The sequence below is a fragment of the Mobula birostris genome, chromosome 2 (assembly GCF_030028105.1).
Source record: "Mobula birostris isolate sMobBir1 chromosome 2, sMobBir1.hap1, whole genome shotgun sequence".
NCBI lineage: Eukaryota > Metazoa > Chordata > Chondrichthyes > Myliobatiformes > Myliobatidae > Mobula > Mobula birostris.
The window spans coordinates 67909353-67936336 of record NC_092371.1 but is presented as its reverse complement, the minus strand read 5'-3'; the positions used below and the strand labels follow the sequence as shown (position 1 = coordinate 67936336).

Sequence of the window (26984 nt, the reverse complement as noted above, 5' to 3'; positions counted from 1 at the left end):
TGGAACTTGTTACTAAGGAACTTACTCTGGCAGATTTACCAATATACATGCCTGATGATCAACTGTCTGCCCAATATAGAGCATGTGTGGAGAGTGACTCCATTAAGAGGCCCCAGACAAGATGGACAATTAGAATGAGCCAATTATTATTTGTCATCTACGCTCAGTGACCACTTTATTAAGTACACCTGTACACCTGCAAAATGCTGGAGGAACTCAGCAGCTTAGACAACATCTATGGGAAAGAGTAAACAGTTGATGTTCTGGGCCAGGATCCTTCTTCAGGACTGAGGAGAAAGGGAGAAGATGCCTGAATAAAAAGTTAGGGGAGGGGAGGGGAAGGATGCTAGCTGGAAGGTGATAGGTGAAGCCAAGTGGGTGGGAAAGGTCAAGAGCTGAAGGAAGAATCTGATAGTAGAAGAGAGTGGAGAATAAGAAAAAGGGAAGGGGGCGGAACCTAGGAGAAAGTAATAGACAGGTGAAAGGAAGTGAAAGGTCAGAGTGGGGAATAGAGGAAGGGGGAGAAAAATTTGTCCATTCCCATGGATCTCCCACCTGGCACTTATCCCTGTAAGCGTAAGTGCTACACCTGTCCCTACACCTCCTCTCTTGCCACCATTCAGGGCCCCAAACAGTCCTTCCAGGTGAGGCAACACTTCACTTGCGAATCTGTTGGGGTCATCCATTGCATCTGGTTCTCCCGGTGTGGCCTCCTCTACATCGGTGAAACCTGACGCAGATTGGGGGACCGCTTCGTCGAGCACCTCCACTCCGTCTGCCACAACAGACAGGATCTCCCGATAGCCACCCATTTCAACTCTGCTTCCCATTCCCATTCAGATATGTCCATCCATGGCCTCCTCTACTACCATGATGAGGCTAAACTCAGGTTGGAGAAGCAGCACCTCATATGCAGTCTAGGTAGACTCCAGCCCCTTGGTATGAACATAGAATTCTCCAAAATCCACTAATTCCCTCCCCCTCCCTTCCTCTATCCCTATTTCACATCACCTCCCTCATAGTTCCGCCTCCTTCTACTATTGTTCTCCTGCCAATCACCTCCCTGCTTCCCCTCCCCCACCCCTTTGTCTTAAAAATTACTGTTTTTTTCAACTACCAGCATTCTTCAAACCCTCCCCAAAGTTCTTCCTTCAGTCCTGACGAAGGGTTTCGGCCCGAAACATCGACTAATCTTTTCAACTGATGCTGACTGACCTGCTGAGTTCCTCCAGCGCATTGTGAGTGTTCCTTTGACAACAGCATCTGCAAATTATTTTGTGTTTAAGAATTTGTTTACCGGAAGGAGAGATCGATAGTCATGCCATCAAGTTGGAGGCTACCCAGATGGAATATAAGGTGTTGGTCCTCCACTCCAAGGGTGGTCCTCATTTTGGCACAACAGGATGCCATGGATGGACACGTCAGAATGGGAAGATGCACCCACTCATGGGAAAGGCTCTGGGAGTAAGCCCCTGAGGAAAAATCCGGGGTTGGAGTCCTTGAAGCAGTCCTGTTTTGAGTTCAGCACTGACTGGCAACTCCTGTGACACTGCTGGTGCCAAACTGTATTGGCCTCTGCTGTTCCTTTGGATTCATCAGTTGTGTGGAGAGGGAAGCCTGCTGCATGGACAGCAGCTTTCTCTCTATATCATACTGTCCTGGCTTGCGTATCATGTAGACAGTTAGGATGCAATATCTATATTTGACCCTGACCAACAGAAGGCCTCATAATATGCAATGCTATCCCTTCTGAGCTTTGTGGTGGGGTTAAATAAACAGGGTAGAACAATGAACATTTAGCACATATTAGTAGTAAAAAGTTTGCCCGACTTTTCTTAGAGCGTGTGTATAAATATTTTCTAATCAGTTTTCAGTAAGAAATCCCTTGTTTATTTTTGTAATTAGTTTATTTTTTAAAGATATTCTACTTAATTGCCCTTTGAAGCTACTCAGCAAGTTGTTCAGATGTATCGGAATTTGAGTAGCTTTTTTGAGGCTTCCTCAAAAAATACACATTTGGCTTCCTTAACCTGCAACAATAAGATATGTTAACTTACTTATAATGTCTCTGCTCTTGGAGTTTCACGTCAAGCTCTGCTGAAGCAATATCTTTTTCTGCTGCACAGCAAGTTGGGGAGCTAGACTGTATGACAGCTACCGTTCCATGAAGCTGGTTAGATATTCTTTGAGAGTGCTGGAAACAAGGACAAATATTGTCAGACATTTCACCATGTACGTTAGAGCTGAGTTCATGCTGTAGCAATGAAACATAGACAGCACAGGAACAGGCTCTCAGCTCACAATATACTAAAAATTTATGCTGCTTTGGATCTGGAGTAATAGTCATTTTGTTCTCCTTTATGTTCATGCATTGAAAAAAGACAATGAAACATCTTGAACCTTGAATAACTTGCATTTTTATAGTCACTTCTATTTCCGTAAAGTATTTCTACAGTGTTTGTCATCTACAAAATGCACCGCATTCAGTTGCCTTGGCAACGCTGGCCACATCTTGCATGCTGAAGACCTCTACCACCAAAAGTACCTTGGTAGCAGGGACACTGGGTCACCGTTGCTGGCAGGTTCCCCTTCAGGCCACAGACTATCCTGACTTGGAAAACTATTGCTGAAATAGCAGAGTGTAAATCCTGAACTGGAGGAGGGCAACAAGAGCAGCATCTCTCCCACGATAAAGTAATACCAACTTTGATGAAGCCAAACTTATGTTTCCCCAGACAGATCCTTTACTCGCAGTTGAAGAAAGGCCAGTGAACCCCTGGTGGGCAAGGGAAATACTTCAAAGATAATATCAGACTCAGCAAGAAGAAAATCAACATTACATCTAAAAACTGGGAAGATATTGCACTCAGTAGATACACCTGGATGAGATATGTTCAAGAGGGAGCTGCGCTAAATAGAATGACCTCTGCCGTGCCACAGAGAACAAGTGGCAGCTGCGAAAGGAGAGATTGGACAACCAAAAGACCCGACCATTAACCACAGCCACCACTTACTCTTGTCCCTGCAGCACTGGAAAATGTGGATTCTGGATTGGGCTCTACAGGCACCTGAGGACGCATCAATAGACAATCCCTTAGGAGAACATCATGCTCGACTCGAGTGATCGCACTACCACTAAATCGTAAAGGGAGCGATCCTATCTTCACTGGGAAGACTACAACCATTCAAAAAAGATGTCCTTTTGTTTGTAATGACGCTTTCTTAGGTAATTAGGGATGGGTAACAAATGCTGGCTTTGCACATGATGCCTACATCCTAAAAAAAATTAAAATAAAACACAAGGCATGTTATCAAACAAAAGAAAACACATCTGAGTCTGAGAAAAGGAAATGAAATAAGGAAAGACAAGCAAAGTCTTAATCAAAGCCTAAGATCTTCGGAGGCACAGTAAAGAAGAGTAAGAGATTGAGCGTTCGAAAGTGGAAGTTCCAGGAGTTTGGGGATAGAACAGAAATAAACTCAGAGACCATGTGGGGAAGTGTGATGAGTGGCGATAAGAGGCAACAGACCACCTTGACATGGGGAACTATTGCTGTCTTGCAGTCTAAATCCTGAGCAGTGATTCTATCTTCCTACCTAGAGCAGCAAGATAGGAAGTGGTTAGCATAATGTAGCGCAGTGGTTAGCATCATGTTATTACAATGCCAGCAAGCTGGGTTCAATTCCCGCCGCTGTCTTGAAGGAGTTTGTATGTCCTCTCCATGAACACGGGGATTTCCTCCCACATTCCAAAGACAGGTGGGTTAGTAAGTTAATTGGTCACATGGGTGTAATTAGGTTGGGCCAGAAGGGCCTGTTATCATACTGTATCTCAAAATAAATCAATACTTCAACAGAATGACTACAGCCATTAAAAAATGACCTTTCTGAAACAATACTGGATGACCAAAGGAGGGGTACGGTACTCCTTTCCTCTGCTAGTTTGCAGGTCACTATAGGCAAGGTGTAGCACCTGTTTAGCCCCCTGATCAGGGTCATGACAAGCCATGGGAGCAGTTGGTGGATGGTTGTATAAGCAACTGGTTATGCGACCACTAACACCAGGCAGACAATCTCTGAAGAGTATTGATATTGGCTGGGTGGTTGGGGGGGGGGGGGGGGTCATCCATCTTTTAAAGACACTGCCCAGAAGAAGGCAATGACAACCCAATTCAAAGACCATGATTGCTCACGTCATATGGCACAGCACATAATGATGATGATTATGATTAGATGACACTTTGCCGTAAAGATGTCAAGTGTACAACAGAGCTGTTTTCTGAGTGAGAACCAGTGTTAGCTAACAAGTGCAGTCATGAATCATTCTAACTTTAATTACAATCTAGACATCAGAATTTTAGATGAGGACAGATGCATCTGGCAGCTGTTCAAGTGACTACTGGGCAGTCAAGTCAGATGAAGGAACTGAAGCAGTAATGACAGTAATGCTGACAGACAGAAACAGGCAGTTTTACTGATGGAGCAGCTACGCAGGCTCGGCTCAGCATTTGATGTGCTCTTAAGGTTGTAATTAGCTCAGGTCATCTTCAGGCAATGTTCTGCAATGTGAATGATGGCAAGGGACTAACATTGTGGTAACCAGAGTTTGTGGCTTCAATTTTGGGTGACAAGATGGAAGTATGAAATGACAAGATGCTTGGGTAGGGTAGATAATCAATGTCTCTTTCCCTGGGTGGAAATGTCATATACTAGGGGAATAGACTTAAGATTTAAGGGAAAAATTTAGAGGAGGTTTATAAGGGAAGTATTTTTACATAGAAAGTGGTATGTACCTGTTAGGAAAGTGGTAAAACAGATACAAGAGCAAAGTTGAAATGGTGAAAGGCATTGATAGAGCGGATGTGGAGAGGACGTGTCCTATGGTGGGAGAGTCTAAGACCAGAGGACACAGCCTCAGAATAGAGGGTCGACCTTTTAGAACAGAGATGAGGAGGAATATCTTTAGTAAGAGAGTGGTGAATCTGTGGAATTCTTTGCCAGAGGCAGCTATGGAGGCCAAATCTTTATGTATATTTAAGGCAGAGGTTGATAGATTCTTGAGTGGTCAGGGCATGAAGGGATACGGGGGGGGGGCACGGTGTTGGGGGTGGGGGAAGTGTATTCAAGTTCAGAGGAGAAGCGTGATTTAGCAGAACAGTGGCTTCCTGGCCCTTTGCACAACGTACATCTATATGGTAGCGTAGCGGTTAGCACAACGCCTTGCAATACCAGCCACCCAGGTTCAATTCCCACTGCCTTTTGAAAGTTCTCTCTGTGTCCACGTGTGTTTCCTTCGGGTGCTCTGGTTTCTTCCACAGTCCAAAGGTATACCAGTCATTGTAAGTTGTCCCGTGATTAGGCTAGGATTAGATTGGGGTTGCTGGGCAGCATGGCTTAAAGGGCTGGATGGGCCTATTTGGTGCTGTATCTCAATAAGTAAATATTTAGATAAGTAAATAAAGTAGCAGTGATAGTCTTTACACCCTTTACTTTGTGTGTGTTCATGAATTTATACCTTCTGTTTTTGGAAGGGGGCCATATTCCTCCATAACCTCACGTCTACGGTACGTTCAACAACTATTGTTGTGGAGGAAGGCACGCAAACCCTTCCATTCCAATTTCAAAATCTGATTCACCAGTTATCAAGAAAACTAATTTGCAATTAAACAATAGGACTGAGATATTGTCTAAATCTGGAGCAAAAATTCTTAGTCTTTACTTTATAAAGTACAAAAGTAGGCACAAGGCACAGATTCTATTCTGACGTTTTGATTAATAGAAGTTCCACAGATATATCAGGGATTAAGTTTCATATCCCTTCCATGCAGAATGGTTGGGAAGAGTGTCTGTTTCTAGAATAGGCAGACAGCCTGGCTGATTACTATAATAGCAGCACACAGCCAACTTAATTGCACTCTCAAAGAGAGTGCATGCCTCTGTAAGAGACCAATATCATATAATTATCCTCAAAGCTAGAATGCACCAAATAATTCTCACTGTCACACCTCTTAAAAGGGACAGGCCATGCTGTAATGAATTTTTTTTAGGACATCATACTGAGGCACAGGCATCACAAACAGATTCTTTTTCTGAAGAATCAATTGAATGACTATCTCCCAGAACTTTCTGAGACGTCAAGGAATCCTGATTAGTGTCCCATCCCCCCTCCTCTGCATGGTTATTGTCACCTGGGAGACCTCTGCTTATTCTCTCAGAGATGCTGTGTTAATAAACTCCACTGCAATGGTGTCTGTGAACAACTGATTTCAACAGAACCCTTGAAGTCAAGCCAAATTCTTCATCAGCTGCCACGCCTTGTCTCACAGAGTATTTACCAAATTCTTGTGCAATTGTAGAACCAGATAGCAGAAATTTTAAATAACCTGTCCTCTCTCTCTCTCTCTCTCTCTCTCTCTCTCTCTCTCTCTCACTTTTCTCTCTCCTTCTAGTCTACACAATGCCTCTTCCACCTATTCCACCCATCTCCTAAACATTCTTCCTACTTGGTTCCCTCCCCCTGCTGTTTCTATCTGCTCAATTCCCTTGTTTGGTTCCATGTTCCACGTTCCTATCGAACTCCATCAGACATCAACTGCAGATCTTTATTGGCTTCATCTATCACCTACCAGCCACTGTTGCTATTCCCATCTTCTCCCCTCCATCTGCTTGTCACTCCTTGTCACCTGGATCCACCGATCATTTTCTAGCCCTTGCTCCACCCCTTCTCTTCTCCTGGACATCTCCCCCATTTCATTCAGTCCATATGAAGGGTCTTGACCCAAAACGTCGACTGTCCGTTTCCCTCCAGAGATGCTCCCTTACCCAGTCAGCTTTTCCAGCAGATTGCTTCTTCTTTACAGCAGAAATCAATCACTGGCAATTATTTATTTATTCAGCACGGAGTAGGCCCCTCTGTCCCTTCTGGTCCTCCTTGCCCTTTGAGCCACGCCACCCACCAATCCCTTAATTTAATGCTAGCCTCATCACTGGACAATTTTACAATGACCTTTCAGCCTACCAACCGGTACGTCTTTGGACAGTGGGAGAACGCACAAGCTCCTTACAAGCAGTGGCGGGAATTGAACCGGGTTTGCCTGTACTGCAAAGCATTGCACTAACCACCGTGCTACCATGCCACCCCTTGAAAATATGTGATTACCCCTCTGCGAACAGATGGTGGGTTATGTCCTGCTGTTACTGTACGTGTATTTAACTGAGGGTGACCACTCAAACAATTATGTCTCATGTCTTGCACTGTACTGCTACCACAAAACAATTAATCTAACAGCATGTGTCAGGATAAAAAATCTGATACTGAATCAAACTAAAGTGACATGACTGTCAACAAATCAGTGTTGCTTATTAACTGATGTGAAGAGCATCCTTCTCTTCATAACCCTGGCAGCTGTCAGGTGTACACAAACTGCTCTTGGCTGGATGCCCTGTAGTGAGAACCTTGCCACCAATACACCTGTATCAAGGCGGCTTGCAATCAAAGCACACCCAAGAAATATTTACCAGAGAACCCAATCAATCTGTGAAGTACTACAATGGACAGAATTGTCATAAAAATACTACAAACTGATATATAGCAAATTGCCTTCTGCATACTTTGCATGAGCTGTGTTTCACCAATGAAATTATTTCATTTGTACTTACCAAATCAACCAGTGAAAGGTCATGCAGATTGTGACAGGGTGATCTTTTTGGGCTTATGAAGTTCTCTAAAAAGTGAAAACAGAAGTTGGAATAAGACAACATTAATACCAAGGAGAGAATTTTTACTTTCTTCTGTATTTAAATATAATACAATTTAAAAGATGGCTGAAGATCCCATCCATCCAGTTTCTGCAATTTCTATGCACAAGGTCATTGTTCCTATAATTGCAGCTGAAATCTGAGATGTGCTGGTTCGAACCTTGCTTCATGAACATTGATTCAAAATCTTGAACAACCTGGAAGTCAATACTATTAAGGATGTATCTTTCGAATAAAATGTAAATGGAGGAGGCATTAAATAGTTTGGGTTTGTTTTCCTTGAGGTTGACCTTATTCAAATGTACAGGATTCTAAGGAGACTTCACAGGAAAGATGTCAGGAGATTTTCACGACTGGTAAAGTCTCGAACAAGGGGATATAACTACAAGATAAGAGAGTGGTCGTTTACAACTGAGGTACGTAGAGACTTCTTCTGTCAGAAGGTGAAGAATCTCTGAAATGTTCTGGCTCAGCAGATGATGGAAGCTGGATCATTAGAAATATTTAAAGTGGAGGTGGATAAATGTTAGATAGTATAAAGTGCAGAGGGGTATGGAGAAAGTGTGGAGTCTAGCATAGATCAGGCGTGATCATGTTAAATGGCAGGGTAGGCTTGAGGTCTGATGGCCTACTCCTTCTCCATTTTTCTTGGCATCTTGTGTGGTCCTATCTCCATCTCAGATGAACACAAGAAGATGCTAAAGAACTTTTCAAAGAAAATCAGAAGAGTTTTTCCGCAAGTGTAACACACGCAAGGTGCTGGAGAAACTCAGGCGGCCAGGCTGCATCAATGGAGAGGAATAAGCAGTCGACGTTTCAGGCCGAGACCATTCATCAGGACTGGAAAGGAAGGGGGATGAAGCCAGAATAGGAAGATGAGGGGAGGAGAAAGAGTACAAAGTGGAAGGTGATAAGTGAAACCAGGTGAGGGGGAAGGTAGGTGGGTGGGAGAGGGTGAATGAAGTGAGAAGCTAGGAGGTGATAGGTGGAAAAGGTAAAAAGCTGAAGAAGTAGGAATTTGATAGGAGAGAGTTAACCATTGGAGAAAGGGAAGGATGAAGGGTACCAGGGAGAGGTGATAAGCAGTTGAGGAGAAGAGGAGAGGTAAAAGGGGAGCCAGATTGGAGAATGAAAAAAGAGAGGGGGGGCGGTTGAGAAGAGAAAGAGAGATTGTTGTTGCCAGTAGTTATCCATCAACCAGCATCACTAAAGCATTACAGTTAACAGGATTTTACATTGTGAGAGCAGGCTGCCACTTTAATAGTGAAATATGGAGAGTCTTCACAGGTGATTAATTGGCTGCAAAACTCTTTGCAACAACTAAAGATGTTTAATGCAAGCCCTTCTTTTTAAATAAAAAAAGGCAATTATTTATTATATCAAAGTGCAGATTTGCTTCGGAAATTGCAGAGGCAGAAAATAGACCATAAGACCATAAGAGCAGAGTTAGTCCATTTGGCCCATCGAGTTTGCTCTGCCATTTGATCAGGGTAGATTTATTTTCCCTTTAAACCCATTCTCCTGCCTCCTTCTTGTAGCTTTTAGTGCACTTACTAATCAAGAACCCATCAATCTTTGCTTCAAATGTACCTAAATGACTTTTGACCTCCATAGCCATCTGTGGCGATGAATTCCACAGATTCATTAGTCTCTGACAAAATAAATTCCTCCTTTATCTCTGTTCTAAAGGGTTGCCCTTGCATTCTAAGGCTGTGCCATCTGGTCCTAGAAATCAGTCAGGTTCTCAGGCAAAAACTAAGAAGGGGCATGCCAATCTATAAAGTGAAGACATGGAGGTTTTTGGACTGAAATTATTCTTCAGCAGTAACACAATAAGCTCTCATGGCAACCAGTTTATATAGTGGCACTAAACCAATGTTGAATTGTAGTCCAACTTATACAGCACCCAAGTTTAATTCAAAGTTCAAAGTAAATTGATCATCAAAGTAAATATATGTCACCATATACAACCCTGAGATTTGTTTCCTTGCAGCATATTCAGTAAATCCAAGTACCACAATAGAGTCAATGAAAGACTGCACCCAACAGCACAAACAACCATTGTGTAAAATACAACAAACAGCAAATACAAATGAAAAAATAAATAGCAATACTAAATAAATAAAAATGAGATGAAGAATCCTTGAAAGAGAACACATAGATTACGGGAGCAGTTCAATGATGGGGCAAAGTGAAGCTGAGTAAAGTTATCCCCATTGGTTCAAGAGCCTGATGGTTGAGCTCTGTTAGTCTGCATGGAATACCAATATTACGTCAAGAGATATTCGGCATAAATAGTTCATAATACTTGAAATTAGTGATTAGTCTGTTGTGTTTTTTATGATGAAGTTCTATATATACATTATTACATCATAGGATTGCGACCTACTGAATTTTAGTTGAGGAATTGCCTGTCTTATATCAATGACTACAACTAGAGGTCATGGGTTAAGGGTGAAAGGTGAAATGTTTAAGAGAAAATGAAGGGAAACTCCTTCACTCAGAGGGTGGTGAGAGTGTGGAACGAGCTGCCGGAGTAAGTGGTGAATGCAATTTCGATTCCAACGTTTATTGGAAACAGTTACAGTTAGTGGAATGATTCATAGCTTCCTAACTCTTCTGAAGGTTGTCTTGACTTTTGATTGAAAAATGCCAGATTTATTTACTCTGTGATTAGTCCTACAGAGAAAGGTCGCTCTTCCAAGCAGCGGTAAGCTCTCCGGGGCATGGAAGATCTCCGAGTGCTGATAACCTTTTCGTGCTTCCTGTAGCTGCTCTACCAACATGAGGCTGGACGATGTCTTGGCTCTGGGAAGATCACAGCAGAGGGTAATAATACCTACACTTAGTTTTCTTTTTACAAATTCACATTCCGGCAACATCACTGACTTATAATTGAGAGCAGAAATAGTTCCTTTCTGATGAAAACTTCATGCTCTTCCTCACTTTTGTCACAGCCATAACATGCATTTTCAATATTGGCCATGCATCAAACATTACATACTTGCATCAGATAATGTAGTTGACCCTCTAGAAAGGATCGCCACAATACTGAGGTTGAACTCAATTTGAAATCACTCCTTTGATGAAACTTGGCATTTGTTTTAAAGTTCAAAAGTTCTGAGTAAATTTATTATCAAAGCAAGTGAAAATCACCAGAAATATTCTGAATTAAAAGAGAAACTTGAAAGACTTTGGAGGGTGAACAAGGTATACATTGTCCCAATATTAACATCTACAATTGTCGGGAGGAGAAGAGAAACAGCGCGCTGAGCGTGCGCAGCCCTCCGATGAAAAATGATATCGTATCTGTTAAATAGGGGCCGTGGACAATTCTGATTTGATGAAGATGGACGTGAAAGCACAGAGGAACATCTGGAAAAATTTCTGAAACGCTCGTTCGCTGCTGTCGTTACTGCGTGGTCGGGAATCTTTCGGAGGGTAGACCTCAAAATTCCCGGCTTTGCCTGCCGTTGGCGACCAAGAAGGAGGTCGAGTCATTTAGATAGTGATGGCGCTCAGTACTCGGTGTCGGAGAGCTGATCAGAGCTTGAAGTTTTCGGGTGACTCAGAGTCAGACCGTGGTCGGGTATGCCAGGGAGAGTTTTCCTTCCTTCTCTCTGTCTGCGTGAGATGTGGGACATTTGAGTGACTTTGAACTTTTACTGTGCTAATGGACTTCTTCATCAAGTTATGGTTTTGTTGCATTGTTGTAACTATATGTTATAATTATGTGGTTTTGTTAGTTTTTTTCAGTATTGGTCTGTCCTGTGTTTTGTGATATCACACCGGAGGAAATATTGTATCATTTCTTAATGCATGCATTACTAAATGACAATAAAAGAGGATTACGTGTCTTCATAATCTAACTGGTGTCATCCCGAAGGCATGACACAATAGCATTAAACAATTAGGGCTACATATCTTCAGAAAGCCACAATGCTAAAGTCCACTAAAGTTTTCCTAGCAATTGACAAATGAGCATTCCTCAAGCCTTACCAGCTTGAGCTGAGAAATGAAATAATGTTAATAATAATAGTAAACAAATAAATAAATAATACGGAGAACATGAGTTGTAGAATCCATGCAGGTGAGTCTGTAAGTTGTGGAATCAGTTCGGTTAAATGTTCCTGAACTTGGTGGTGTGGGGCCTAAGGCTCCTGTACTTCCTTCCTGATGGCAGCAGCGAGAAGAAAGCTTGTCCTGGATAGTAGAGGTCCTTGATTATTATGGAGCTTCAGACATGTTTGAATTAAAACTTATTTATTTGCTGCTGGCTTTTTTTTAGATTGTATTAGGAGAAAAATTGGCAACCAAAATAAGAAAGTAAATGAAGTAAAGCTTTTGGAAAGGGTTCTAGAAAACCACAAGGATTTTAATTTCCTTGAACTCAGATATTAACAATAAAGAAACGGCTGTGATTACCTTGTGAAGGAAGCCTGAAGTCGTGTTTATGTCTTTGTTGCCCTGACATTGGACTGAGAACAGCATCCACACTTTGCCTCCTTTTGTTGCTCAAGGATGAATCAAAAGGTATGCTATTGTCTGACAAGGAACGGTTTCCTCTCGGAGAACTTTGACTTTGCCTGTCAAAAACAATTTTTGTTAGATAACAAGTTAAAAATATACAGTGGAAGTATTACGTTTTGATATTGCTAATTTATGCATGTTAATTTGTACTTTTAATTATGTCATATCGAATGATAGGTTCCTTAAGCTTGTTGCAGCTGGGTGTGGTTATGGGGACAAGCTCTCACTAGCAATTAAATGCTCCCAATGGCGTGAGCCTCAAATAGCCTCTGACAACCAAGTTCAGCTCCTAGCCTTCATGTCTGGCATAGCTACTAAGTCTGGTGGAACTGTTTCTTCTGACAGGAAAAGGGGCAAAGACTGGTTACAGGCGCCTTGTCAGATGGGGCTCATCAGCCTTGGTTGGCAGCTCATCTCGAAGAAGGAAAACACTGGTCTCAAACCTCTGCTGCCTTGCAGCTATGCCTACTCATGGGGAAGGCTTCGGGAGTAAACTCCGTGGGAAAAATCCGGAGCTGGAGTCCTAAGGCAGTCCTACATTGAGTTCAACGCTGACTGGCAAGTCTTATGACGCTGCTGGTACCAAACTGTATCGGTCTTCTGCTGCTCCTTTGGGTTCATCAGATGCATGGAGAAGGGGAGCTTGCTCTCCATATTGTACTGCCCAGGCTTGAGTACCTAGACAGCTGAATGCAAATGCATGGTCAACTCTGACCAACGGAGGCGTCAGATAGAATGACAGGAGCCATTCTAAGCTAATCTTCTCAGGGTGCTACTCACAGGACTCTGCGAACTGTGTTGTTTAATTTTTAAAAAGTACAATTGCACAGGGTGTAATAGTTGTGACTTATACAGGGCATAGAACATAGAACAGTACAGTACAGGAATAGGCCCTTTGGCCCACAGTATTGTGCTGAACCAATTAAACTAAGGACACAATTGTTCTGCCAGCACAAGGTCCACGCTCATCCATCCTCTGTCTATTCATGTGCCTATTTGGAAACATAGAAAACATACAGCACAATACAGGCCCTTCGGCCCACAAAGCTGTACCCAATATGTCCCTACCTTAGAACTACCTAGGCTTTACCCATAGCCCTCTATTTTTCTAAGCTCCATGTAGCCATCTAGGAGTCTCTTAAAAGACCCTATCGTTCCCGCCTCCACTACCGCCACCAGCAGCTCATTCCACGGACTCACCACTCTCCGCCTTAAAAAAAACTTACCGCTGACATCTCCTCTGTACCTACTTCCAAGCACGTTAAAACTATGCCCTCTCGTTCTAGCCATTTCAGCCCTGGGGAAAAGCCTCTGATTATCCACATGATCAATACCTCTCATTATCTTGTACACCTCTCATCCTCCATCCCTCCAAGGAGAATAGGCCAAGTTCACTCAATCTATCCTCATAAGGCATGCTCCCCAATCCAGGCAACATTCTTGTAAGTCTCCTCTGCACCCTTTCTATGGTTTCCACGTCCTTCCTGTAGTGAGGTGACCAGAATTGAGCACAGTACTCCAAGTGGGTCTGACCAGAATCCTATACAGCTATAAAAGTTGCTGGTGAACGCAGCAGGCCAGGCAGCATCTCTAGGAAGAGGTACAGTCAACGTTTAGGGCCGAGACCCTTTGTTAGTGTTAGTCCTGACGAAGGGTCTCGGCCTGAAACGTCGACAGTACCTCTTCCTAGAGATGCTGCCTGGCCTGCTGCATTCACCTGCAACTTTTATGTGTGTTGCTTGAAATTCCAGCATCTGCAGATTTCCTCGTGTTTGCGTCCTATATAGCTGCAACATTACCTCTTGGCTGTTAAACTCAGTCCCATGATTGATGAAGGCCAATGCACCGTATGCCTTCTTAACCACAGAGTCAACCTGCTCAGCAGCTTTGAGCGTCCTATGGACTCGGACCCCAAGATCCCTCTGATCCTCCACACTGCCAAGAGTCTTACCATTAATACTATATTCAGCCATCATATTTGACCTACCAAACTGTAACACTTCACACTTATCTGGGTTGAATTCCATCTGCTACTTCTCAGCCCAGTTTTGCATCCTATCACTGTCCCGTTGTAACCTCTGACAGCCCTCCGCACTATCCACAGCCAACCTTTGTGTCATCAGCAAATTTACTAACCCATCCCTCCACTTCCTCATCCAGGTCATTTATAAAAATCACAAAGAGTAGGGGTCCCAGAACAGATCCCTGAGGCACACCACTGGTCACCGGCCTCCATGCAGAATATGACCCGTCTACAACCACTCTTTGCCTTCTGTGGGCAAGCCAGTTCTGGATCCACAAAGCAATGTCCCATTGGATCCCATGCCTCCTTAGTTTCTCAATAAGCCTTGCATGGGGTACCTTATCAAATGCCTTGCTGAAATCTATATATACACTACATCTATGGATCTACCTTCATCAATGTGTTTAGTCAAAACCTCAGAAAATTCAATCAGGCTCATAAAGCACGACCTGCCTTTGACAAAGCCATGCTGACTATTCCTCATCATATTATGCCTCTTTAAATGTTCATAAATCCTGCCTCTCAGAATCATCTCCATCAACTTCTGAACCACTGAAGTAAAAACATCAACAAACCAACCACTGAAGTAAGTGCTTCTCAAATAGCTCTCATCATATCCACTTACACCAGCACCCCTGCAGCATCTACAACTCTCAATATAAAATCACCTCTCCCCCACCTTAAATACATGGCCTTTAGCATTAGACATTTTGACCCTGGGAAAGATACCAACTGTTTATTCACTTCTCATAGTTTTATGAGCTTCTATCAGGTGTCCTTTCTAACTCCAACGCTCCACAGAAAACAACTCTTGTTTGTTTAAGCTCTCCTTATAGCTTATGCCCTTTAATGGCATAAAATTGAAGGGCACCTTCTCCATAGCTGCCACATCTTTCCCATAATGGGGCAATTGAACTGAATGCAGGTGCACTCCAATGACAATTTTATAAAGCTGCCATATAACTTCTTGACTCTTGAACTTGATGCTGTGAGTAATAAGTCAGGTAATAAAGGCTGATATTTCCTCATCCTGATCATTTTATGATGAGCTGAATGGGCAAAAAGGGGGCCAGATTGCACAGGACCAGGCATATCCTTGTGTGCACACTGTTGTACAGCCACACACCTTGGGTGTTACCCACCATGAGGGGCACGGGGCAAGCCCTGACCAGCCATAGGTGGTGCAACCAAAGACTCCACCCATGAACTGTCCTGATGTCCTTAAGGCATTCTGAGAACCAGCGACATTTAGAAGCAGTTGAAAAATACTTATATAATCTAAAAAATGTTAAAAATAAAAAAGTAAATTGATTTAAAACTACATCCAAGTAAATTAATTTAAAAATCTTAACAATAATTGAAATTAAATAAAATAGTCTTTACTTTCTTTCAAAGTTCAAAGTGAATTTATTATCAAAGTACGTATATGTCACCATATACTACCCTGAGATTCATTTACTTACTTGGGAGCGTTCACAGTAGACGAATAAATTCAACAGACTCAATAAAACCACACATAAACAAAGACTGACGAACAACCAATGGGCCAAAAACTTGCATCATACAGTTTGCACAGTTTAGGTAGATTGGTGATTTGTACATATCATCTCTTAGATTGTTATTGACCTCATGTAATTAACTGTCTATATAACTTAAATCGTTTCATCTTAAAGAAACTGAATTGAACGGGTTTGTAGTATGTCTGCCACCGAATGCAACATACAGCCAAGATATCAGATACCAAGTCTCATTAATCAGTGGATTTTTTGTGCAGAAAGCAAAACACTCAGAACTGCACTCAGGAGCAAGAAGTCAGTTGAGCTGCCATGTGCACCTTTCGATGGATCACCTGAACGACCATCCGTGGGTTTTAGGTTATTCATTCTTGCATTGAATCTAATGGGTCTGTAGAGATGTTTCCTCCATTCCTTGAGATACTTTGTCTGATCATACTATTCTTTTTCTTATTTCCTTTTATATTCCATTTTTTTCCACCTATGTAAATGTACAACATTCATCTGATGTTATGAAATGCAAATAAACTCCCTTTGAGGAGCAGCTTTAGTGCAGGGAGTTCCACGTTCAAATTACGCAATGCAAAAATTGTCTAATCAACTCTTATTTTTGATAACTTTACTTTATTAAATTATACAAAAAGAACATTATCAAATTGGTCGCCCCTTTCGTTATCATTGATTGGTCGAATTAATTCTATTAAAATGAATGTTTTACCTAAATTTACATACCTCTTTCAGGCTTTACCCGTTTTTATTCCTAAATCCTTTTTTGACTCTCTGGACTCTATTTTATCCTCCTACATATGGAAAAATAAATGTCCTGGATTGAATAAAGTCCATCTCCAGAAAGTTAAAAAGAATGGAGGTTTAGCTTTACCAAATTTTATGTTTTATTACTGGGCAGCTAATATACGGAATCTCACATTTTGGTTATACTATATTAATCATGAGGACTGTCCCAGGTGGGTTTCTTTAGAAGCTAACTTGGTTAATAGATTTTCTATTATCTCTCTTTTGGGATCTTCACTTCCTTTATCCTTAAGTAAGATAACAGAAAATGTGGTAGTCAAACATACTTTGAGAATTTGGATACAATTTAGAAAACACTTTGGTTTATCGAGATTCTCCCTTTCTAGTCCCATTTTTTAAAATTATCTTTTTAAGCCTCCTATGACTGATGTAGTTTTTAAACAATGGGAAGGATTGGGCATTACATGTTTCCAGCTTCTGTTTGTGGGAGGAAGTCTTTCTTCATTCGAACAATTGTCAACTAAATATAGTTTACCAAAAACCTATTTTTTTGGTACTTACAAATTAGAGATTTTCTGCATCTGAATTATATACATTTCCTAATAGTCCTGAAAAGAACATAATAGATGAAATTCTTAATATGAAATCATTTTATAATGGTTCAATATCCAATATTTATGATATGTTGTTGGGAATGAGAAATGATTCTTTAGACAAAATCAAAAATCTTTGGGAACAAGATTTACAGACTTCAATTTCTGAAGAAACTTGGAATGAAATTTTTAAATTGGTTAATACTTCATCGTTATGTGCTTGTCATTCCCTCCTACAATTTAAAGTGGTTCACAGGGCTTATATGACCAAGGATAAGTTATCTCGTTTTTATATGGATATATCTGCCTACTGTGATAGGTGTAACAATGGAGAAGCTTCATTTATTCACATGTTTTGGACATGTCCAAGTCTTGGAAAGGATGGGAAGGAAATATTCCAAACTTTTTCTGTACTCTTTAAAGAAAATTTTAAGCCTAATCCTTTGACTGCCCTATTTGGTATTGTTGGGAGGAAAGATATCATTTTGAAGACATCTGATTTGCATATTCTGGCTTTTATCCCTCTTATGGCTAGGAGGGCGCTTTTGTTTAAATGGAAGGATGCTGTTCCGCCTAATCATGCTCAGTGGTTACGGGATGTTATGGCATGCCTAAATTTAGAAAAGATTCGTTGTTTAATTTCTGAATCTAACAAAGATTTTCAAAATCTGTGGGGGCCATTTTAAAATTATTTTCATAATCTTTGACTTCTTGTTAAAATACAGAAGTTGGTTAATAGCATACTTTATTATCTGATAAGGGTTTTTTTCCCCCAAACAGCTTCGGCTTTGATAGTGGGCATAGATCTTTTTTTATATAAAAGTTTATATTCTAATACGCATATGAATTAATCTAATCTATATGAATACAGTATAGGGTAAGGAATTTGTTAATGTGATTCAATATACTGTATCTAGTATTATAATATTTTTTCTTTTGTTTTATAATATGTATTCTCTTGAACTCTGTATTCTTCTATATAGAAATCAATCAATAAAAATATTGCAAAAGAAAGATAATCTTAATCTTCCTCTGCCAGCTCCAGTGATGGTGCCTAAGGAAGAAACTCCTATCACAATACTAAAGAGCCCTTCCAATGCAGCTCATTATCTGTGGGAAGTTAGTCTCACTCTATCCTTGATCCAGTGTAGGTTTGTTTTTGGGAGGGCACAGGGCAGGGAGCCGTGGATACTGTGCAAGCGTGATGGGGGAGATCTTTCGCATTTTTTGTGAAGACTAAGGGGTCATGTTTGACCCACTAGGCTGGATGGTCATCTTTAATATTTGCCCATTAGTATCTGATTTATGTTTGGGCTTCACAGCCCTGGAAAAACAACCTTATATATAAGCAGGCATTAAAATGATAGAGAACTGGGCCCTTCTCCAACACCAGATGTAAAGAACCACTGGCTACACTTGCAATCAACATGTCAAACCGATCAGTTTCATGGGTTCCAAGTAAGTCAGTTCATTTGGAATTGTAATAAACTTGCTCAGCTTTGATGACACTCTGGATCGTAACAGCACAGCTATTTCATGAAAGAACAAGTGTGATTTGGTTTTCTTGCTTGGAAATGTTTAAACTGCAGTCGCTATGAACATAGAACATGTTCGAAATGTTCAAATGCCCACGATATTGAGCTGACATTTTAACCCATTCTAAGATCAATCTAACACTTCCCTCCTAAATAACTCTCCATTTTTTCTATCATTCATGTATCTATCTATAAGTTTCTTGCATGCACCTAATATATCTGTCTTTCCCATCATCCCGGCAGGGTGTTCCACACACCCATCTCTCCAGGTGTAAAGACCTCCCTCTGATATCCCACCCTATACTTCCCCCAATCACCTTACAATTCTGCCCCCTTGTATTAGCCACTTCTGCCTCGGGAAAAAGACCCCGGCTGTCCTCTCTATCAATGCCTCCGGTCATTTGTACACCTTTATCAAGTCACCTCTCATTTTCCGTCACTCCCAAGGGATAAGCTCTAGCTCGCTGATCCTTTCATCATAAAATTAAACATACTCTCTAGCCCAGGCAGCATCCTGGTAAATCTCCTAAACACTCTCTCAAAAGCTTCCACATCATTCTTATAACCAGAACCGAACACAATATTCCAAGTGTGGTCTAACCAGGCTGCAATGTTACCTTGTGGCTCTTGAACTCAGTCCCTGACTAATCATACGCCTTCTTAACAAACCTATCAACTTGTGTGGTGACTTTGAACTATGGGATCCAGGGATCTACTTTTGTATGAACATCTATTCTCTTCTTCCTAATTGACACCCTCTCAAGCAAATATTGTTAATTGAAGTATACGAATAATATTTCAAGGCTGTTAGTAAAATGGTAGCTCTATGTTCTACTCACTGTAAGAGGTACTTCAGCTTTCTCAGCTCCTGATGAAGTAACTTGTTTTCTTCTTTCAGTCCATTGATTTCATGAGCTGTAAAGTGCCCGATCAGAAGCAAATAAGAAGGAGTTTTGTTTTTAACCACATAGGCAATGGATTGATAAAGCAATGGTAAGGGTGCTTACTGAGAACAGAAATGTGCTGAAGGCTTTGGAATTGAGATGTTTCAAATTCCTGTTGCTTCTTCCTGGCCATCTCCTGTGTGACTGTACATCGATCACAAAGACCTGCCCGGAGCCTAGTGTTAGAGAATTGACAGTTGAATGAAAGCACCATTATAACTGGTGAAAGACTGGTGAATACACCATTATAAAAGAAGAGAGAGACTTGAATTTCTATGAGACCTCTCATGAGCAAAGGAAGACACAAGGCCAGTGATTAAACATTTCTGAAGAGTAGTCATGATTGCAAACACAGGTGATTCTTCAAATGCTGGAAATCCAGAGCAACACATACAAAACACTGGAGGAACTCAGCAGGTCAGGCAGCATCTCTAGAGAGGAATAAGCCGTTAAGATTTTGGGCCAAGTCCCTTCATCAGGACTGGAAAAGGAGCGGGAGATAAACCAGAATAAGAAAGCTGGTGGGAGGGGAAAGAGTACAAGCTGGCAGGTGATTGGTGAAACCTGGAGAGAGAGAAGGTGGGTGGCTGGAGGATGGGGGATGAAGTAAGAAGCTGGGAGGTGATATGTAGAAGAGGTTGAGGTTTATAGTTTGGTAATATAATAGAAAATGATACATACATAGACCACCTTCTATCATTCAAACAACCCAGAAGAGCTTTATTTGAAGTTATATAGTTATATAGCACGGGTTATTGTGCCATGTGGCCCAACTTTTTTATGCTGACCAAATTGTCTACTTGAGCTTGTCCACATTTGGCCCATATCCCTCCAAACCTTTCCTACCCATATGTCTAAATATCTTTTAACATTATAATTGTACTTGCCTCCACTACTTCCCCTGACAACTTGATCCACATACCCACCACCTTCTGTGTGAATGTGTAGTCAGTGTTGTAAAGTAAGACACAAATTTGCACACTCAACATAAAGAGTTGCCAATAGTTGCTCTTAGGGCTGATGACTGAGTGAGAAAGTACAGTATATTAAATGGTATGATAGCAAACAAGCTTAAAAAATTAATGTGTGAAGTTTACAAACTCATAAAACAATAAAGGGTAACAAGAAAACATCCAACTAGAACCATAGAGGTTTATTGTAATAAGACCATAAAACCATGAGGTATAGGAGCAGAATTAGGCCATTTGGCCCATCGAGTCTGTTCCGCCATTTCATCATGGCTGATCCTTTTCCCTCTCAGCCCCAATCTCCTGCTTTCTCCCTGCACTGTTTTGTGCCCTGACTAATCAGGAATCTATAAACCTCTGCCTTAAGTATACCCAATGACTTGTACTCCACACTGTGGCAATGAGTTCCACAGGTTCACCACTCTTTGGCTGAAGAAATTCCTCCTCATCTCCATTCTAAAAGGATGTCCCTCTATTCTGAGGCTGTGTCCTCTGGTCTTAGACTTCCTCACCACAGGAAACATCCTCTCCATATCCACTCTATCGAGGCCTTTCAACATTCCATGTTATTATGGAGTTGTGTGATCTGTCATGGATATGTTCGGGGGGTGGGGGGGGGGGCGGTGCTACGAGGGTCTTGTGGTGTCCTGGATGGCAGCAGTGAGGTAGTCAAGATGGAGTTGGTTATTATTGGTGCTAGGTTTTCTAAAATTGACTCCTTCTACCTTAGGCCACGAACATATCAATCACCCCTCGTACATTTGGTTACATGTTGTGGGTATCATTTCTAAGGGAATCCAGCATTAACTGAGCACCTTCCTTAGGTGTTTGGACCTGCACTGTCTCAGACTGCTGAAGGGAAATACGTTCATGGCTACCACTAATGATAATAGATTTCCTTACTCAGATCAACAGTTCATTATCTATTTATTTATAGATCATCAACATTGTTATGTGCCATGTCGTATGGCATGGGCGATCATGGTCTAATCCAGGACCATTATTGTTCTTGGCAAATTTTTCTACAGAGGTGGTTTGCCATTGCCTTCTTCTGGGCGGTGTCTTTACAAGACAAGTGACCATAGCCAGTATTAAAACTGATTGTCTGCCTGGCATCGGTGGTCACATAACCAGGACTTGTGATATGCACCAGCTGCTCACATGACCATCCACCACCTGCTCCTATGGCTTCATGTCATCCTAATTGGTGGGCTAAGCAGATGCTACACCTTGCCCAAGGATGACCTGCAGATTAGCGGAGAGAGAGAGTGCCTTATACCTCACTCTTCCCAGTTCTACCATGTCCTGCTTGGAGGTTTCTGACAAAATGACCATGTCAGGCCTCAGTGATGATGATGTGATGAAGTCAGGGAACGTTAATTGCTTGCCAAGATTGACTTTCAGTTGCCAGACTCTGCAGCGAGTAAGGCTGTGGTTGATCTCCAGCTTTGACAAAGGCTATGTATGGGCTTTCTGGATTGGCAGATTTATGCTGCCTTTGTTTAACTTGCCACTAATTTCTCTCCTACAAACACAGCTATCTTTGGGCACTGGTGATGTTCCAGTTCCCCACTCTTAACGCTGAAAACAGACATTATTAAGCTACAGCTGAATGCATGGGCCATTTCAACAGAGCCCAAACCTGATTTCATTCCTGTCCACATGTTTGATATCCAACTACTGTATATTCTAATTGACACTTCTATCATTGCCTTAAGTGATGCAGAGAGTGTTACTAAGCAAAATTTCTGCCAGAACTCTGCAAGGTCAGGTGATTTGAAAGTTTGGTTAGAACGAGGGTGAGGGGGGAGTGGTCAGGGGAAAGTGTAACTGATGGAGGGAGTTCCACTTCTTAGTGGCTGGACAGCTGAAGCCACAATGGCCAGTAGTGGAGGATTTGAAAAAGCAACCTGGGAAAAAGTCTGACAAATCATTTTCCCTCTGTGTAATGAGGCTATTTGCAATGCAATCATGCAACCAGTTATATTTGAATCATCCCATTGTAAAAAAATAACATTTTTGCCCAATGTATGTCCTTAAAACTGAAAAACACACAGAGAAATAGAGTTAACTTTTTAAGGTCAGAACTGATGAAAGGTCAACAGCCTGATATGTGTTCTATGATTTTCTCTCTTCACAGATGCTGTCTGATCTTGAGTATATCTACCATTATTTGGCTTTATTCATCAATATTCACAAGGAAAAGAACAATTTGGAAGAAATTATCAAAGCTTTGAGAGCTGCTTTAGCTGAGGTAAAGAACCATGAACTTGAAGAAAGGAGAGGCAAGTTTTCCTACCTGTTTTCCAAAATCTTGACATTATCATTCATGATCTTGTGTTGTTCTCTCAGCTGATGGTTCTTGCTGAACAACTCTTCCAATCTCTGGGCATCACTGCAACACAATGTTACGATTATACCTCAGAATCAATCGGAATCAGAATCAGGTTTATTTTCACCACAGGAGAAAGGTTTTGTGAATATGTGCTCTGTGTACTTACTTCCTGCTCATTCATACTACTGGTATTTATGGTAGCTTTGAGGATCCTCCATCTTTGATGGTGTTCAGGGCTTCCTTCATCGTCCTAGTAGCTTCCTTTCAGTTTTCACTACTGTCAGTCATGCAAGTCTCAGGTGGAGACTCAGGAATACCATCACAATCAGATATAGAAGGATTCTTCATTGGTGTTTCCATAGCAATTTTGTTTTAAAAGTTTGGATTGTTTGCCCTGAGCTGATCTCCTGAACATGGAGGACTGATGAACCAGGACGACCATGGACCAGAAGGACTGGTGGACCACTCTTAGTCTGTCCTCTACCCTTTGACCTGTTTGGCATGGGTGACCCTACCACGAGCCAAAGCATAAAGCCCTGACTCCAGCCAACACAGCTCTCCGGGTCATTGAGGCATGTTTGAGGTCCTCTTTGAGGAGTGCTCTGTATAATCATTCTTTATGTTCCAGAATTGCAATTTCTAGCAACACTCGTTGTAAATGTATAGTGTAGAATACAGAATCAAATTAGGAATTGATCCTGACACATATAAGGATGAATTAATCACATTTATATTTGGTACATTTATCTCCACAACTGAGAGCAGTAATAGCCTCTGTCTGTACATCACTGTGATATATTTACTTTTACTGTGCAGGGTTATACTTTGTACATTGTCACAGTTGGTAAAACTTGAAGGAACAGAACAAATGTCCCTATCCTATTAAATAGGTTTGAATTAATTTCCATAATTGTGTTAAAGGCTGGGCAGTACAAATAATAAGAACAAATTGCCCTCTGGAATGTTCTTTCAAAGTTAACAAAGTCACAGTATTGTAGCTCGCCTTGTAGGAATGCCCATGGCAATTGGTGGCCATGGTCACCATGGCACAATATCAACAAGAAAAATACCTCAGGAAATATAATTAATTAACCTCTTGGCTTTGAAAGTGACAGACGATGGAATAGCTACAGAATGTAAAAGAAGGAGAGAGACCACAGGCTTATTTCAAAATAATTAACCTCGGCAGGGATGGAGCTGGCTGAAATTTGAACTGAGCACTAATGAGTAGATTCTTCATGTACAGCAATTGCTTGAAGGCACTATCATCAACTTCTGCTTACTACTGAGAGCTTGATAATTGTCCTTGTGTCGTGGACACATGAAATATTTTATATTATTGGAGGAACAGCATTGATAAGTGGGGCTACCATAACTTAGCCAAGGGAAGTCCAAGACCCTTCAGTAAATCCATACTGAGCACAAACAATTAGCATCTAGCCCACATTTATTCCAACAGTTTATTGATTCAGGGGCTTTCCTCAGGTCCAAAGTGAAACTGCCTACCTTTTGCTGTTTTTGCATTCACCTTAAGCCCTTTGCTGTAATACCAAAGACACTGTCCACCACCATATTGCCCCAGCATCACCTCTCTCCACCTCCAAAGGCCAAATTGTCATGGGACCATTTCAGCTATGCACTCTAATCCTTCAACAGTTCTTCTGCTTTGAACAATCTCCCCCTTCTGTCTCATTTTCTCAAACATAGTTATACTTGTTGGAGAAGAATCACCCCAGCCCCAGGTCTTCGCTGCAGGAACTCTTCAGGGTATTGATCTAAGCCCAGATGCCTCTAACTGTTTAATAAATAAGCTTCCTTCCATCATAAGTTCAGAATGGGGATGTTCACTGATGATTAATTCCATATGTAGCTGCTCAGTAACTGGAGCAGTCTCTCCCAACTTGCAGCAATGTCTGGAAAACATTTAGTCATGGTAAGATAAGATAAATGGAAGATAGCACTTGTTTTATACAAGTATCAGCAAGTGAACATCTCCAAGAACTGGGTGTCCAACTATCTAACTTTGAAATGTATTTTTTCTTAACGTATTCAAGTTCCTCATTAGAAATATTCTTGCGGTTCCATTGACCAGAAGCTGAACTCAGTGGTCACTTTATTAGGTGCCTCCTGTTCAGAGATGTTCTTCTGCACACCATTGTTCTAACAAGTGGTTATATGAGTTACTGTTGCCTTCCTGTCAGCTTGAACCAGTCTGACCATTCTCCTCTGACCTTCTTCTTTAACAAGGCGTTTTCACCAGCAGAACTGCAGTTTACTGGATTTTTTTTTTTGTTTTTCACATCATTCTCTATAAATCTAGAGAATTCTGTGTGAAAATCCCAGGAGTTCTGCAATTTCAGAGATACTCAAACAACCCCATCTGACTCCAACAATCATTCGTCAGTCAAAAATCATATTTCTTCCCTATTCTAATGAACTGAACATCTTGACCATAGATTTCTCGAACTTCCAGTAATTCCCCCACCATTCTTCATCCCCTTTTCCTTCTCTCACCTTATCTCCTTGCCTGGCCATCACCTCCCTCTGGTGCTCCTCCCCCTTTTCCTTCTTCCATGGCCTTCTGTGCTCTCCTGTTATATTCCCCCTTCTCCAGCCTTGTATCTCTTTCACCAATTAACTTCCCAGCTCTTTACTTCACCCCCTCTTGGTTTCACCTATCACCTTTTTTTCCTTCCTTTTCTCCACCCATCTTCTAACTCTGGCTCCTCATCTTTTTTCTCCTATCCTGCTGAAAGATCTCGAAATGTCGACTATACTATTTTCCTAGATGCTGCCTGGCCTGCGAAGTTCCTCCAGCATTTTGTGTGTATTGCTTGGATTTCCAGCCCCTGCAGATTTTCTCGTGTTCGATCTTGACCGTGTCTGTATGCTTATATGCATTGAGTAGCTGCCTCATGATTGGTCGAATAGCTATTTGCAATGTTGAGCAGATGTTCAGACTTACCTAATAAAGTTGCCACTGAGTGTAAATTGGATCAGACTTCTAAATACTGTGGCTAAAAGAGCAGAGGTGGGTATCTTGCGGTAAGTGGCTTTCATCCCTAGACCCCAAGATCTGTTGATCAATTATCAGGCACAAGTTGAGAACATAATGAAATATTCCTACTTGCCTGGATGAGCAAAATAAAAGCTTCAATATCTTAATGGTGTCGAGCCCCAAGAAGTTCCACATCAAAGATAAAGCAGGTTTAACAACAGGTACCCCATTCGCCTCAATAAACTTTCATTCCTTCCCACGTTGTTGGAATTGGCTAATATTCTATTAGCCAATTCACTACTTAACAGGAAGTTAATTCATTTTGGAAAATGGAAGTTTACCAGAGAAAGAAGTCCACACAGTCACAGAGCGAATTTGCAAACTCCACTCTAGTTCGGGACTGAACCCCTAGGTACCTGAATCTGTAAAGCAACAGCACTAACTGCCTCCCTCATGGACAACCTTCCCTTTGTTAGCTTTTTGTGTTCCATACAGATCACTGGAGAAAAGAGTGTGCTGTGATATACTAAAGAACGCCCATTTCAAGTGACACATAACAGACAGCAGGGTGTCACAGTAATGTAGTGGTTAGTGTAACATTATCACAGTGCCAGCGAACACCGATCGGAGTTCAATTCCTGCTGCTGTCTGTAACAAGTTCTCTCTGTGGGTTTCCACCATATGCTCCAGTTTCCTCCCACATTCCAAAGACCTATGGGTAGGGTTAGTGAATTGCAGGCATGGTATTTTGGTGCTAGAAGTGTGACGACGCTTGCAGGCTGCCCAGTGCTTTCCTCGCTGATTTGATTTGATGCAAATGATGCATTTCACTGTGTGTTTCAATGTACATGTGACAAATAAAGCTAATCGCTTTGAAGACTAAAGAGATGGGAGTGAGCGAAGATACTCCATTAAAGTGAAAGCAAACCAGAGAGAGAGAGAGAGAGAGAGAGAGAGAGAGAGACAGAGACAGAGACAGAGACAGAGACAGAGAATTCAAATACAAGAGTGCTGCTAGGAATTTCTACTAATC

General features: G+C 41.5%; 1 protein-coding gene across 1 annotated transcript in view; it reads right to left on the bottom strand.

The window, feature by feature from the left end:
- rbbp8l (retinoblastoma binding protein 8-like) overlaps positions 1 to 26984 on the bottom strand; it is an 87590-nt gene that overhangs the window by 8904 nt on the left and 51702 nt on the right. Inside the window, exons 4-9 of the mRNA XM_072279734.1 lie at positions 22918 to 23013; positions 19714 to 19826; positions 19546 to 19621; positions 12184 to 12344; positions 7660 to 7724; positions 2058 to 2194 (exon numbers count right to left, since the gene is read on the bottom strand). Coding sequence (XP_072135835.1) covers positions 2058 to 2194; positions 7660 to 7724; positions 12184 to 12344; positions 19546 to 19621; positions 19714 to 19826; positions 22918 to 23013 — 648 coding nt within the window. The remainder of the gene's footprint in view (positions 1 to 2057; positions 2195 to 7659; positions 7725 to 12183; positions 12345 to 19545; positions 19622 to 19713; positions 19827 to 22917; positions 23014 to 26984) is intronic.